General features: G+C 38.8%; 1 protein-coding gene across 4 annotated transcripts in view; it reads right to left on the minus strand.

Annotated features, from left to right (window-relative positions):
* Positions 1 to 1,464: 1,464 nt before the first annotated feature.
* The window catches only part of MYBPC1 (myosin binding protein C1), a 73,027-nt gene continuing 59,169 nt past the window's right edge, over positions 1,465 to 15,322 (minus strand). For 3 of the 4 annotated variants that reach the window (XM_063154014.1, XM_063154012.1, XM_063154011.1), the window contains 8 exons: positions 13,812 to 14,007; positions 13,085 to 13,224; positions 10,706 to 10,865; positions 9,128 to 9,264; positions 7,989 to 8,175; positions 5,620 to 5,678; positions 4,137 to 4,176; positions 1,465 to 2,190 (listed from right to left, as the gene is read on the minus strand). In XM_063154014.1, the coding sequence (XP_063010084.1) occupies positions 4,156 to 4,176; positions 5,620 to 5,678; positions 7,989 to 8,175; positions 9,128 to 9,264; positions 10,706 to 10,865; positions 13,085 to 13,224; positions 13,812 to 14,007 (900 nt within the window). In that variant the 3' untranslated portion in view covers positions 1,465 to 2,190; positions 4,137 to 4,155. The remainder of the gene's footprint in view (positions 2,191 to 4,136; positions 4,177 to 5,619; positions 5,679 to 7,988; positions 8,176 to 9,127; positions 9,265 to 10,705; positions 10,866 to 13,084; positions 13,225 to 13,811; positions 14,008 to 15,322) is intronic. The other variant, XM_063154013.1, reaches the window with a different exon arrangement.

A 15,322-nucleotide genomic window follows, 5' to 3' on the forward strand; every position in this document is an offset into this window, starting at 1 on the left:
TAGAGTGGCTAATTCCATCCACAGAGAGCCTGCAGAAGCTGAGGTTATGCTGGGCTTCCAGGCTGTCATGTGTGGGATATTAAGACTGAGGAGGCAGATAAATGTAACCTTGAAGCTGTAAATGTTATGTATACAAAGTGCAGGTGGCTGTGTGCTTCATTTTTGGGTTTACTGACAAGCAGAAACTCACAAAAACTGTAGCTTTTGGTGCTGACTATAACAGACTCATACTACTTTAAATGTGGGCCATGTACTTAAATGCTTAAATCTCTACGGCATTTAATCAAACTGACCTTCTGCAGCTTTCTGTGCTTCAAAATACATGAAGGGAATCTCAATTCACTGGTGAGATACAGAATAAACAGAAATTATTAATCCTGTATGAGATTCTTTCCCTAGTATATGTGTTGCTTTCTGTCATGTATTGGTGTGAATGAATGTGTAGGAGAGGATTGATTTTGGCAGGAGCAGGGTGAAATGCAGGTAGGGTGTGGAGGGGTGCCCAGGATCACTGGGAATGCAGAATTGCTTCCCTGCACAGAGAACACCACAGAAGAAATCACTAAGATAAAAAGAGTGAAAAAAAGTATCTATCTATCTATCTATCTATCTATCTATCTATCTATCTATCTATCTATCTATCTATCTATCTATCTATCTAATCTAATCTATCAGAGTAAGATTTACAGAACAATGTGAGAAAATGCACTCAGATCTGCAAAGCGAAAGAAATGGGAGTACAGCTGTGAAAACACCACTTCAGGTGTGGCAGTTCAGAGTAACACATTCTTTTTTTATTGCATAATTACTGACTGCTGCGTGTTTGAAAATGCGCCGACATCAAATAAACATCTTGTGATGTACTACTGGTCTAAGTAGGCCTTTATCTTTATAAACCCTAATTGGAGATCAGTCATTAGCCAGTGAGCACATAACCTGCCCTGTTTGTACAGCCAGAATGAGAATTGGTAAATAAATGTCAGGGCAATAAGGAACTGACAGCCTGGCCAAAATATGTGTGACCTTGTGTCTCTCATGTTTCAGGGTTTGCTGGAGACTCAGGGACAATCAGCCCCTCTCCTAAAGAACTTGGATTTTAATGATGCTGGAGTTGGAGAAGAAATGTAGGTGTTCTACCTCATCTCAGGCACTTTTGCCATGCACAGTGAACTCACCATTGCTATGTCTGAGTCCCTTTTCTGATGTGATGGCTGCAAGAGCTCCACGAGTTACTGGGGGAAGGGAGTGGAACCAGAATGGTGAAAGCCATCATGGCTGGCATTTATCACATTTAAAATACTGAAAAATGCACAGATAAAAAGTTGCAGGTATCGATAGCATTTATCCCCTCACATTCTGTGTCATGTATCTTAAGGTGTAAGCCCACTGGGCTGCTGATACTGTAAGTGGAAATAAAACAAGAAATGTGGTAAAATGAGACAGAAAAACAAGGTCAACAAGAACTTAATAGATCTTAAACACTTCATGTTTATTGTACATTAAATAAAACAATTTCAGTTAAGTTGAGAGACCAGTGGGTTGGATTTAGGAAATCAAAACTTCTATAGGAAGATATGTTCAGCTTAAATGATCATTAATTACATATGCATTAGTTACATTATAGTAAAACCATATTCTGTTAAACAATTCTTGGGTGAATAAGGTACATTATCAGAGGTATGTATTCCAAGGATCTTATTGCACATCTACTGGCTAATCCATGTACTTCCAGTTTGAGAAAGATATGCTTTGTACCACTGAGAACAGACTGACTGCTTCCTTGTGCTTGTTACACAGCTTCCCCTCTTTCCTCATTAAAAACCAGAACACGATACCAAACAGAAAATAAAGCCGAACGTTACAAAAGGTGTGTTGTCTTCATTTCATTTCAACCTCAAAGCAATCCATGCGTAATTCTTTCTTTTCAGTAAGAGCAGGTAGGGAAAACAAAAGGACAATTAAGGGGAAAAAAAAAAAGGTCATAAAATCCCCCACTGCACATGTTTTTCTGTCGTTGCAAGAACTAAAATGTTGTTATTATTCTGCTACCAGCTTCCAGTGCAGTGGAGGAAGCTCTGTGGACGGACTCTCACTTCCCTTCAGTTTTGTCTGCCTGCACTTCACGCATATACGAGTCAATGATGTGCGGAGGCACTCCATCCATTAATAGCTTGAAGAATGAAAGCCCACCTACAAACAAGGAAAACAGGAAAATCTTCAGGGTGAAGGTCCCTGGAGCAACAGCTTTGCACCTTTATTCTCTGGCATCAGTGACAAGTTTTAGTCAGTCTCTGTTACGTACTTTGAGATGTGGTAAAATTCAGCCCTGCTCAAAAGTCCAGTATGACATCTACCATTATATAATTGGTATTCTACAGACTTTTCCTGTCCTCTTGTGCAGGGTGAATTTCTTTTCTAGGGTATCATATATTCAGTCATTTATCTCACCACATGCAATAGTTTATGATGAGCTTCACTTCAAATAACTCTCCTGGCTTTCCATCACGCTGGGTGGAATATGGTCAGAGATGGAAGTCAGTGCAGGGGGAACAATGTAGGAAACACTGACCAGGATGAGTTGTGGAAAACATGCAGAGATATTCAATTTATTCTAGTTTTGGGTCTTAAAATGGTTTCTAGGTATTTAGCAAAATATTTACCATGTTGCTTGAAAATGACAAGTGGGATGACATCCATGAAAGAATCATATTTTAAAAGCCAGGATTTCAGGTATAGTGTCCAGAGAGAGAGATGATGAAAGCTGAAATTTTCATCTGCTGGGGAATCATTCTAGATTTGCTTTTAAATTCACTTAAAAATTGCACTTTTTATTTGGTCTATTCAGCCTGGGGAAGGGAAGGCTTCAGGGAGACATCAGAGCACCTTCCAGTACCTAAAGAGAACTTACAAGAGAGCTGATGAGGGACTTTTTACAAGGGCCTGTTGTGATAGGGGTGGTGGCTTCAGACTGGAAAAGGGTGGGTCTGGATTAGATGAAAAGAAGATATTCTTCACTGTGAAAGTGCTGGGACCCTGGCACATGTTGCCCATAGTGGTTGTGGATGCCCCATGCCTCTGATGTAAAAGCCATGAAAATTAAACACCAATATTTCTGTTAGTTTCATTTAAATTAGATGATGTTTGGAAGAAACAGTGAGAGAAAGATAAATATTTTGCTAAAAACTTTAGAATCTGCCCTTTCTCCAGACAAAGGGTGTAAATTGCTTTACAAAGCTATACACCATTACTATTCCCTTCACAAATCTGCATGAATATTGTGCTCTGCAAGTTGCAAACCACCCACTGACAGCTGCACTTACCTTCTGAGATTTTTCTGGAACACACCAAAAGCTTTAAAGCAAAAGTACATTGCCAGGGTGAAGATAACACTCTCTGAATGCTTCAGCTAAATGCAACTGAGCTGATACTTACATACAACATTTATGCTGAGTACAGATTTTTAAGGACTTATAACCCTTATTAAGACAAGGATTATTCAATTAAAGTGCTATTTGTTACTAGTGATTATGAGACTGTGCTGTCTCATTGAATGTCATCATTGTGGCAGAAGTGTTCGCCCCCAACCTTAGGTAGATGCACAATACAGACCAAAAGAAAAAAAAAGAAAAAAGCATGCTTTTTGGCATTCTTTCAGCTTTTTGGCATTCCTTCAGCTCATGGAGTGCAAGTCGAGCTACAAATCATTCATTTTTAAAAGAAGTTAACGCTGAAATAAATATTTTGTTTATGTAGAGGCATATTCCTATAAAAAAATAACTTGCTGTAAATACATAATGCTGTTTTTATTACTTGCATTTTATTTGTACTAATTAATCATTCTAAGTCATGCACTGTTAAATTCCATTGAAACATGCACCATTAGAAGGTATGGGATGTACTACTAAGAATTACCATAACAAGCAATTACTAAAATCTGAATTTGTATGCCTTAAAACCATCATGCTGCTAACTTATTTAACTTATTTAACTTATTTAACTTATTAACTTATTTAATTAACTCACTTATTTAACATTTTCATTAAGTGACATAATGAAAATCATGCCATACTAGGCAGACATTGTATGACGTATAAACAGACATAAGCTTCATATGCAAGAACCATATGAAAGCTTACCTTAGATGACACTATACATTCAAAAATCCTTACTGTGTAACTAAGGGAGAGAGAGAAAGAGAAGTAACAGTTTAATTGCAAACACAAAAGTGGAGAGAAAATGTTGAGTGAAATTATTATTACAATTATGTCAAAGTGATAATTTAATCCTTAGTCATGTAAAATATGTGGGAATAGAAGCACATGAAGAGTAAAAGGTAGGGATCCAGTTCCACTTCAAAATTATCATTAATATGTAAAAGCTAGATTAATAGGTACAAGTAACTATAAAAACCTCTAATTAGTCTCAAGTATAGATTGGAATAAAATTATATTTATGATAAAAGTTTCCAAATGTAGCTTCAAAGAAGCTACCACATACATATATATATATAGAGAGAGTATTTTCCACTAAGGGGGAAAAAAGGCACACACATAACACTGAAGAATATATATATGTATGTTGAAACTCTGTAAGGCAAAATAATCAAGTACAGACTAATTACATACCTGTGCACTATAGTATGTACTTTGTCATGTACCCATATTTACGTTACTAAAGCATGCTGTTTACTCTGTAGGAGCCCTTACATTTAATTAAACATTTTTACTCTATAAAACACCCATATATATATATATATATACATTTATCTATGTGTATGTCTATAAAAATACTGAACTTTTTACCTATTGTAGCCTTTTAAGAAAAATACAGTCGTTTGAAAGCTGTGGAAACATTATCCAGTCTGATCTCCTAACGTGTTTTAGGACTGAAATCATAAGTCTATAATACATTGCAGACCAGTTTCTGGGCATCACTGTCATTTTAAAACTGCACTGTTAATATTCTGAATCTGGGCAAGAGTGCAAGGAAAGAGGCATTTCTACAGAAAGAGTAAAATTTTCTGAACCCTAATGAACTTGAATGCAAAATAAACTCTAGAAGAAATTAAGTAAATGAAGTAAAATTTTCTGCTGGTAAGTAATTGAATCAAGATTTCATCCTTAAAATTGGTAGGTTTAAGTTCAGCCATGAACTTAACAGATTATCATTCTGAGCACTAATTTGTAACCAAAGAGTAATGTGCTATAAAGAATGCCTGTTAAGTGCAGCAAATGACTTTATGATACTTCTGGTCTTTCAATAATTCTACAAACTAATTGAGAGCTGGTTTATTTGAAATGCATATTTCTTTCTCCTGGAAAGATCTAAGTGTTGTGGTCAAATATATTCACAGTCACTAAATAAATTCTTTATAGATACATGTACTTTTATGAAATATGTCTACAACCTCTGTTATTAAATATCCATGGTTGGATATTGTCTTGATTAATTTGGCCTTCTTTGCTCATGTGACATAGACAATGTATGCCATGAGACTCTAGCTAGTTGAATCTAAGAAAGCAAAGAAATACACACTTAGCATGCAGAAAAGGCATTTGCATGTGGAAAGAGAGGGTGGGAATGAAATGGAATGTCCAGAGGAGTACGCGCATTGTAAACCTGATTATCCCCCGCCAAGCTGAGTGGTTCTCCTGGGTTAATTACTCCATGATAGATCACTGCAGGATTAGAATATTTATAGTGGTATTTATTTGCATTTGAAATTTTTCCCAGTTGATCTTAACACTTTTTAAAAATCAAATCTCTTATACAGCAACTTCGCTATTACCAACCTATTATTAGAGCGATCACCAACCTTTATTTCAGTTCTAAGATAAATGTTAGAACTGCTCCAAAGCTGTTTTTTCCATGATAAAAGCAGCACAGCACCTTATCTAATTCTTTTCATCGACCTCAGTGAAGCTGATAAAGAATAAGTTTTTTTAGTGCTTGTAATGGGGGATTTAGAGCCAAATTTAGGGATCTATTTCAACAAACTCAAAAGATATGTACAGTATTTTTGTAATGAGATTCTGCATATGTTATTATCTTTCAATATAGATGAGAAAGAGTCACCTATGACATGACTTTTTACACAAACACATTTACAAAAAAAGGCCACTAAATGTGTAATTGTACTGAGTAGGCCATGTAACGTCCATCTTTAATTCACTCAGCAAAACTTAAAACCAAAGAACAGAAGATTGAATGTCTGAAATAACATCAGTACATGAAAAACCTCTTCTGAGGACAGAAAAAGTCTTTATTATTTTTATTGTGCTTATATGGATCACTAAAACATTTCAGGAAATGAGCATTACATTTAGCAACAGCTAGGGGGGGTTAATTTTACACCTAAAATAGTGTAAGAAAATGGCTAAAATGTAGAAAATTGTAGCATACTGATAATATTCATAGCCAGAATATTCCAATATTATGCACACTCTGAAATCCTAGGCTGTTCAGATAATTTTGGGGCTGAGTATTTATATAGGGACAATAAATTTATGTTCTCCAATATGTCAGAGATGGATGGCTAAAAGTAATTCTAGCCAGCATAAGGAAATACAGCGTGCTACAATAAATACTCTTGCATGGCATAGAGCTCTCTAGCATGACTTACTAGTTAAGTCAAACCTACTATCTGTAGTAACAGCACTGTAGCTTGTAGGTTCCCCAGATAGGCATCAGAGCCTTGAGCCTGTTAATCTTATTCAGACAACATTCAGTTCTATCTCATCATTTTACAAATCCAGACTTTGGTAATCTGACTTGCTGGAATAAAGCTGAACTGGTTTAAAGCTGTACATATGAAAACAAACACACACACACACACACTGCAATTCATTTCCAGTGAGTCAGAAATCCGCAGGTCTCTGCTCTGCATCAGCATGGTGAGCAGTCATCTGGGGAGCCCTCCTAAATGAACAAACAGGCTGGGAAGCTTAAGAGGATGATAAATCAACATGTAAGACAATAGAAGAGAGAAATAAGGTGTAATGATGTCTTTGTACTCTGGCTGTTTAAGAGTAATTTGCTATATTTGCCTAGAGCAAAGCCTATCCCAGTTTGCTAAGCTTCAGCTGCTGTGTTCACTTAGCAACATAACTTGGCTTTTCAGTATAAAAAAAATAGAAAAGTAGCTTTCTCAGTTGTTGAGGTCTTTTGTTATGCTGTGAAATAGAAAGTTTGCTTGTGATTAAAGAAAGCAATCTTACTTCCATGATGAGGACATCGCCTTTTATAGACAGTATCTTAGAAATAAAAAATAAAAACTAAGAAATGCATTATTCTTATTTTCATTACATTATTTAAGTGTTCAACTGAACATAGACAAAACATTTATTGAAATGTCTGCTTGCTGGCAAATCTGAGCTGTGGGACAAGATACATCAGAAAATACAGAGAATGGAAACTGAAATGCAAAATAAACACAATGCAATCCATAAAAATATTAAATGTGGTTTTCATTATAGATTAGCATGACGGCAGTAATGTAATTAAAGCCAGATATAATGTAAATAACATCTGAATTCCTTAGTTAGACACTTCTTATCAGCTGTCTTTAGGCAGCTTTCGTTAGTTATAAACTCAGAATAATTTTTGAGAAACATTTTATTCTACAGTTGAAACCAAGCCTTTGGCAGGAATTAGTCCAGCTAAATATGACCCTGTCTTTTCCTAGGAAGTAACTTTCTGAAAAATATGGTCCTGAGATTATTCATTAGTCATCCTATCCGAGTCCTGTTGCCATTCATGGTATCCCAGTTAATTCTAAACTACCTGAAATTCATTAAAAAAATCCATTACTGGAAACAAAACAAAAGAAAGCAATCGATATTAGTTTGTCCTAACAGCGATATTGATTCAATCAATAGCTGAACTAGGGAAAGCTGAACTCCCTTTTGCACTTGCCTTGCATCCTTTACAGCTCTGTAGACAGTGCTCAGGCAAAGAGGGTGTTTGCAGTGTTTTGGAGCCCTTCTTACCTCTCACTTCCAGTTTGCAGTCCACCTCTGCCTCTCCCAGCTCGTTGACAGCTCTGCAGGTGTAGGTGCCTCCGTCGTAGGGGCTGGGCTTGCGGATCTCCAAGGTGCACACGCCCTGGTTGCTGAACATCCTGTACCTCGGGTCATTCATTATCAGCACTTTGTTTTTCATCCACGTTATTTTGGGCTGTGGTAAGGAAAAACAACAGCAACAACAACAACCAGCCAAACAAGCAACAACAAGAAAGTCCAAATGCGCAAAGCTGTGAACTGAAATATTTTATCCCCTGTTTTGTGGTGTTCAGTTAAAGCTGAGTAATCAATAAATGATAAAAAATAGATTATAAAATATAGATGATTAAAAATAGATTAAGTAGTGATAGAAGGGAAACTGTAAATCTTAAAGATAAGCATTGGCTGCATCATCTAGTTTTTAGCACTTTTTTTTTCAGTGCAGCTCTTATCAGCTAATTAAAGTCATAAGTACAAGCCTGTTATCAATACAAGAACTGTGTAATGATAGCAAACATCTGATGATTAGCTTTTGACATCCAATTACTCTAAGTCAATAGGAAAAACATATTTTTCCACAGTAATTTGCACAGTCAGAAACTGTGAAGGTGAACGTGAACAGCACATTGGATTTCTCATTTTACTAGACCAGTTCAGTTTCTCACACTGAAAAAAAGATCTCAAAAAGACACAGTTCAAAAGAAAGTGCAAGACACATTGTGCAGTGGGTCTGAGAAACAACCTGGCACCCAGAGCATTCCTGCAATGTGCTTACTTAGAGATTAATTAGCTCTTTATAGAGCTAATAGAATATAGAATAATTGTGGTTTTTAGTAGTAAGTTTTATTGCTATATTAACTGTACAGCTGCTGTCAGTGAGAGTCTCAACAAAGACCAGCCTTTTCCTGAGGTTCTGCCCCTTCACTGATTTATCTGTGCATTAACTACTGTAGTGCCTGTAGCACAGGCAAGCAGCTCCTTTGTTTTTGCATTCTTTAGAACCCACACCTGTCTGTTTGCTTCAGCCTGGCTCGTGAGTTAAATGGTAAAAGTTGCACATAATTAATTTTCATTGTCAGGTTAAACTCTCTGGTGTTTTCAGTGCTGCTGTCAGAGCTGTGCTGTACCTTGGGGTTGCCCCTGACGCTGCAGTTCAGGGTGGCGTTGTAGCCAGCGACAGCAAACGTGTTCACCAGGGGCTGCGTGAACAGTGGCCGCTCGCTGAAGTCAAAGTCATCGTACACTGGGTATTTGTACACTTTACCTGCGAAGGGAAAATTAAACATTCATAAAAAGAACCTTGGCAGGTAGCTAAACATCCAAGTGCATTAAATGGCTACAGAGAGTCAGTTCTGATCTGCACTGCTTTAGGTACAAGGTGACTCCAGTGGCTGCACTAGCAGGGGAGGCTGGAGGTGGGTCTGCACAGTGATATAGCCCCTGATTATGCTATTGCATTGATGTCTGAGAGCTTCTCTTTGTTTCCTGTGCAGGTGGTGCACAAAGCAATACATGTTCATTCCATGTCTCTGCCTGCATGCTACAGAGCAGGATGGATCCCTCATATACATATATCCTCCATATACTGCAGGATGCCTGTCTTTGGCAAGCCTTGTTCACTCTGCTGCCAATTATTTTTTACAGTTTGCTCTTGTTATAAACTGTCCCTGTGTTTAAAAATCTATTTTTCTTTCTGCTTCAAACAGTGCACTGACACTACAGTGAATGGATGCAGGGTCTGAACAAGGGAAACATGGTAGTAAAATGTATTTTCTCACTGCCAGTTTATCTCCACTCTGCAATGGAAATCACCACCAACAAATCCTCTTCAGCCACACATTCAGCTGGCATTTCAAGCGGCTGGACAGACAGACATCTATTCCTGTGCACAGGTATCATCATGCAGCTTTGCTTCGCTGAAAGCTGATCCAAGCTCTCATACTGACTTCCATGCAGCTTAGGCCTGATACTTGCTCTCATGAGAAGGGAAAGTAAAGCAGTGCTGAAAAAGAGTTCCTGGAGCCATTCTCTTGTTCATGACGCCAGAGTCTTTCAGCCTGGCTGTGTGGGTTGTACAGGGTGTCTGTGCTCTGCATCATGGCAGTCACATCATGTATTCCTTCCTTTCAGGCAAACTGCTTTGATTTTTGTCCTGTGAGCTAATTTTTCAGAATTTCCTTTCCATAGCAAAGATTTGTGGTTTTTAAACTTTCAGTGCCATTTCCAACTGACATCTTCTGAAATGTCAGGATTTTTGACTGCAGAACCAGATTTTGCCTAGCCCCACCTTCAAGAGATGTGAAGCAGGGGCTGTGCTTTTCTGTTGCATCCTGCCTGAAGTGGAGGGAGTGCCTGCACAGCTGATGCCAAGTCTCCAGAGGAGGGCAGTGACCCACTGCTTCTAACAGAGCAGCTGCTTTACTCCTCTCCAGATCTTGTCAATGCACACGTGCCAGTGGTAATGTGAGTCTGAGATCCAAGACCATAGAAAATGTCAGATCATGGGAGAAATGTCTCATTCCTGATTAAAAACAGTGACTATGAGCTATGTGGACAAGCCAAGAGGTCTGAATAGGAAATGCCCTTGCTGTTGGACCTGGCCTTGGGGCTGGGAGTGCCTCTAGAGATACGACCTTTACCTCAAGCCACCTTCCAGCCTCTGAGCACCCCCCTCCCCCTTGATGAGGCAAGGATAATTAACCAACCATCCTTGGCAATCAGAGCACTCTCTTTGGTCATGGTTGCATCCTCGCTGAGGCCGCACATGTTCTCAGCAAAGACCCTGAAGTAGTACTCGTTGCCTATGACCAGCTCGTTGATGGTGGCACTGGTGCGGTGGTAGTGCTCGATCACGGTGAACCACTCCTGAAAGGACAGACACACAGACACACAGGGTCAGCTCTCCCCCATGTTGGGTGCCATCTATAAGACCATGTCTGGCTGGGCTGTTAGGGTCCAATCCAGGTAGATATGGACCTTAGCCCAACAATCTTACATAGACAAAAGCAAAAGACTGGAAGCACTCTTCTCCACATGGGAATGAATGTCCTCTATTTATTGACTTGAGAACCACCAGATGAAAAAACCCACACGGGAAGAGACCAGCCAGCTGCCTTTAGGGGGTTTTATAGCTGGGGGAATGGGGGACAGAGGATGGGGACCAGAGTAAGGAGAGGCAAGGGGAGGGACTGACCAGGGAATAAATCACCATGGGGTATTGGGCAGAGGGGCAGGTCAGGGAGAGACCATGTGATGGGAGAAGGGAATAACAAACCATATGATATAACAAAAACTATTCAGTTCAATATAAAGACTACTCTGTGCAAATCTCTAATAACCCAGTGCAAAACAACAACTAAAACTATTTAGTGCAATACAACACTCCCCAGCACCCTGCACCACCCAGACATCCACTGGAAGGATCATCAAGCTTCTGGGAGCAGGTTCTTCTTTGAAGAGAATGCAGCTAACAGTAATTAATAATGAAATGCGGCTAATAGTAATTAATAGTGAAATGAGTGATGATGGCAGTGCAGCAGAGCTCTCTGCTGAGCAGTGAAGGCCAAACCCTGCTGAATTGTTACACTGGCAGCTGGAAGGGCTCATTTTAGGAACTGCAGGCTTACAAAGGTTGTGTTGTGTGAGCAAGGCAGGCTCCCTCATTCCTGATCCACACTGCTGACAGAGAAAGTACAGTTGCAGATGACACAACTGCATTCCCGTGGGGAAGGCATTCTGCAGTAATATGCACTCACAGAGGCCACTGCACTAATCTGCCCTCTCTGTCACAGGCTGTGTGTTCATGAGAAATGTTCTTCTGTGCTTGTAGTCCTCTGATATCTAAAGGCCAAGATGGGCAAGTGGGTTTCAGTGCTTTAGTCTTGCAGCAGTAACAGGATGTGTGAATTCTGTCCTATTACACAATACCTAAACAACAATCTGAGCTGAAGGAGGTTAATGCTAAAAATGCAATTAATACAAAGTGCAGTTTGACCACAGCAATGTTTTTGCTTTCCTTTACTCTGCCCTAAATAGTTTTCTTGCTTTTCTAAAGATGAACTTGTGCTGAGTTCCCTGTACCACAGTTTGCATTCATATTTGGTCAACATCAAGAGCCAAAGTTCCTTTGGGAAAACAGTTTTTTTGTAGAAGACCAGCTGTGCCAGAATTGCAAAATGCAGCAACACAGATACGGTGAGGAAAGTGACCTGAATGATCCATTTCACACTGAACCCTAAATGCTGCTTGCTGTTGTTACTTTCTCCTTATCACAGTAATTTAGAGGGGAAATTGTTCCGATCACTGTACCAGAGACCATATCTTCTTACAGTCTCAAGAGAAGGAGGGAAAAAAAAAAAAGGATGGGAAGGAAAATAGAGGCATAGGAAGAATGAATTGATCAGACAATGATGGACATCAGCATATTAATGTGGAGGATAGGAGAGGAAAAGATTTTCTTGCAGAAGGCAGCTCCCTAAATATTGCCCTAGATTTCCAGTGTTTAAATTTGCAGTAAATGTTAAATCTGAGAATCTGACCACTGTCTTTTAAGAAAAACTGTACTAACAACAGTACAGCTCTAAATTATTTTGTTAAAATTTTTGTTAGTTTCATGAAAATAATGAATATTTCTGTATTGCACTTTTCATCAGAAAATCTCAGAGTGGTTACAGAAGTACCTATGTACTGTTTTTGCATGGGTAGTAGGCAGTGGCAATGACTCTCACAGTGTGACATTGCAGGTTTGAAAACAGCAGCAATGGAACACTGGTTCTGGTAGCCGCCTACTGAATTCAGAATTAATATTTTAAGGTTTTATTTTCTCTCCTGAGGCAAAGGAAAAATGCAGAATTACTTTTCTCCTTCCCATTTTCAGTCCTTCTCTTTGGAATAATTTGAAAATATTTCCACTTCTAGTGATGAAGAGATTTTTAGAACTTTTGGAGGGTTCTGTAGAGATTTTTTAAATGCTGATAAATCCGCGCTTTGTCCACCTACATCCTTTTAAGCATGTAAAGCTTTTTGTTTTTAAAAGGGATGATTCATTAGTACATCCAGCTTTTAAACATCTCCTTATTACTTACCATACTCTTCTTATCTGCTTTTTGAATAGTGTACCCAGTAATGGCAGCATTGCCATCATCTTTTGGTGGCTTCCACGATAAATTCACATTCTCTCCCCAGACATCCTCAATAGTCACAACCTCTGGTGGGCCTGGGCGATCTGCAACAAAAATATGACATATTCTACTGTTTGATTTCTCTATCTTTTTCCCACACACATCTTCCCATTAGTTTGATTTCTCTCTCTTTTTTTACAAAACAAAAGTCAAAAGAAAGATGTGGTTGCAAAATAAAACTTTCCAAAGTGAAGGCATATCAGAGTTACAATAAATTTAATAAAGTTGTGCTGCCAGTTTTGCCTATTAAGTAAAGGAATGGATACTAAAATTGAAAAATAAATGTGCTTTCTTGTCTATCTTTCCTATCTTTCCTACTTTCAGCATTCAGGATTTCTTCCACACTGCATTTGTGACAAACTATGAATTTGCTACGATTACTGTCTATGGGTACCACTCAACAGGAAAAATCTTGCATCCTGGATAGACAAGAACCTTGAGAGGCTTAACAGAGAAAAAAAGAAACTGACACATTCCCACAACCCTATGGTGTATGGAGATTTCCTGAGAGACCCCAAACCTACAGCCAAGTAATTGAGCGTGGAGAGGAATCACTGCCAAGAAAGATGGCAGCATTCCCATTTCCCGTGGCCTTGGGAAAATGGATCTATTTCCATTTCTCCAAACATACCAACGATCTGAATGTCTATGGTGGCTTTGTCCACCAGGTTCTCCACCTCCACTTTCATGTCGTACTCTCCGGAGTGGCCCCGCTCTGCCTTCCTGATGAAGATGATGGTGTCCTGCTCCGTGTTGCGGATGTTGATGTCGTTCTTGTCGATCGGAGAACCGTTCTTCTCCCACGACACTTTTGCCCTTGGTTTTCCCTGCAAGGAACCAGGAAACAATTTTGGTATGATTTTTCTGGGGGGGGGGGGGAGAAAAGGGAAGAGAAGGAAATGGGTTTAATTCCCGTTTTTTTTCCCAAACAGGAAGTAAAAATTGTCCTGAAATGTGACAGTGTTCACAGGGGTCTGAGGATGAGGGAAGAGACAAGGATCTGACTCCATGTTTCAGAAGGCTGATTTATTATTTTATGATATATATTATATTAAAACTGTACTAAAAGAATAGAAGAAAGGATTTCCTTAGAAGGCTAGCTAAGAATAGAAAAAGAAAGAATGATAACAAAGGCTTGTGGCTTGGACTCTCTGTCTGAGCCAGCTGGCTGTGATTGGCCATTAATTAGAAACAACCTCATGAGACCAATCACAGATGCACCTGTTGCATTCCACAGCAGCAGATAACCATTGTTTACATTTTGCTCCTGAGGCTTCCCATCTTCTCAGAAGGAAAAATCCTAAGGAAGGATTTTTCATAAAAGATGTCTGTGACACTGAAAGAAACAGAATTATTTTTAAGATTATACGCCATTTAGAGATGCAATCATACCAATTCACCTAAAATGTAACTTTCTCTCCTTTTTTTTTCTTTTTGCTCAGAAGACTGAAAATATTTGCAATTTCTCACTATATTGAACAATTATCTCTCTGGTTAAATTGACAAATAATTTCCAGTTTTCTGAAAGAAAAGGAGAGAAAAATAACCCACAGAAAGTATAGAACAAAGTATTTCACTCTCTGGAAATGCTTACATTCTCTACATTGCCAGTGAAAGAGGAAAGTAATAGATTCAACCTCCAGGGATCCTAAACTCTCTTCTTTCATTACAAAGGAAGTTGTAATAGCTGCTAGGAAGGCTGGATTGATCTCTTTTGTGTGCCATTTTTTGTGTGTCTAAGTGCCCAATACAGGTACTTAAAGTAGACTGAATTTCACATGCTCTGCTGTGGAATTTGCCTTCCACAGGCAAACAGTTTGCAGGTGCTGTCTGAAAAGGGTAATCTCACACCATTTTGAACACTTTATCTTAGAGAATAACCATAAAATATTCCTTTAATTTCTCAAGAAAAATATATCTTGCAGTGTATTGCTGATCAGGCATTTATGAGGCTTTTAACAGCCTCTGTGAAGCTGAGTTATGCCCATCCAGTATCTTCAAAAGTGCAGACATGAAATAGAAATTAATTCTGACATAATTCTTTTATTCAGAAGAAGGACCTTGCAAGGAGAGAGGCTGGTGCTGTTTAAAAGGTATGGGAATGAAGGTTAGCATGATGCTGTGGGAAAACTGGTTACATAT

Source organism: Melospiza melodia, chromosome 4 (genome assembly GCF_035770615.1).
Source record: "Melospiza melodia melodia isolate bMelMel2 chromosome 4, bMelMel2.pri, whole genome shotgun sequence".
Classification (NCBI taxonomy): domain Eukaryota; kingdom Metazoa; phylum Chordata; class Aves; order Passeriformes; family Passerellidae; genus Melospiza; species Melospiza melodia.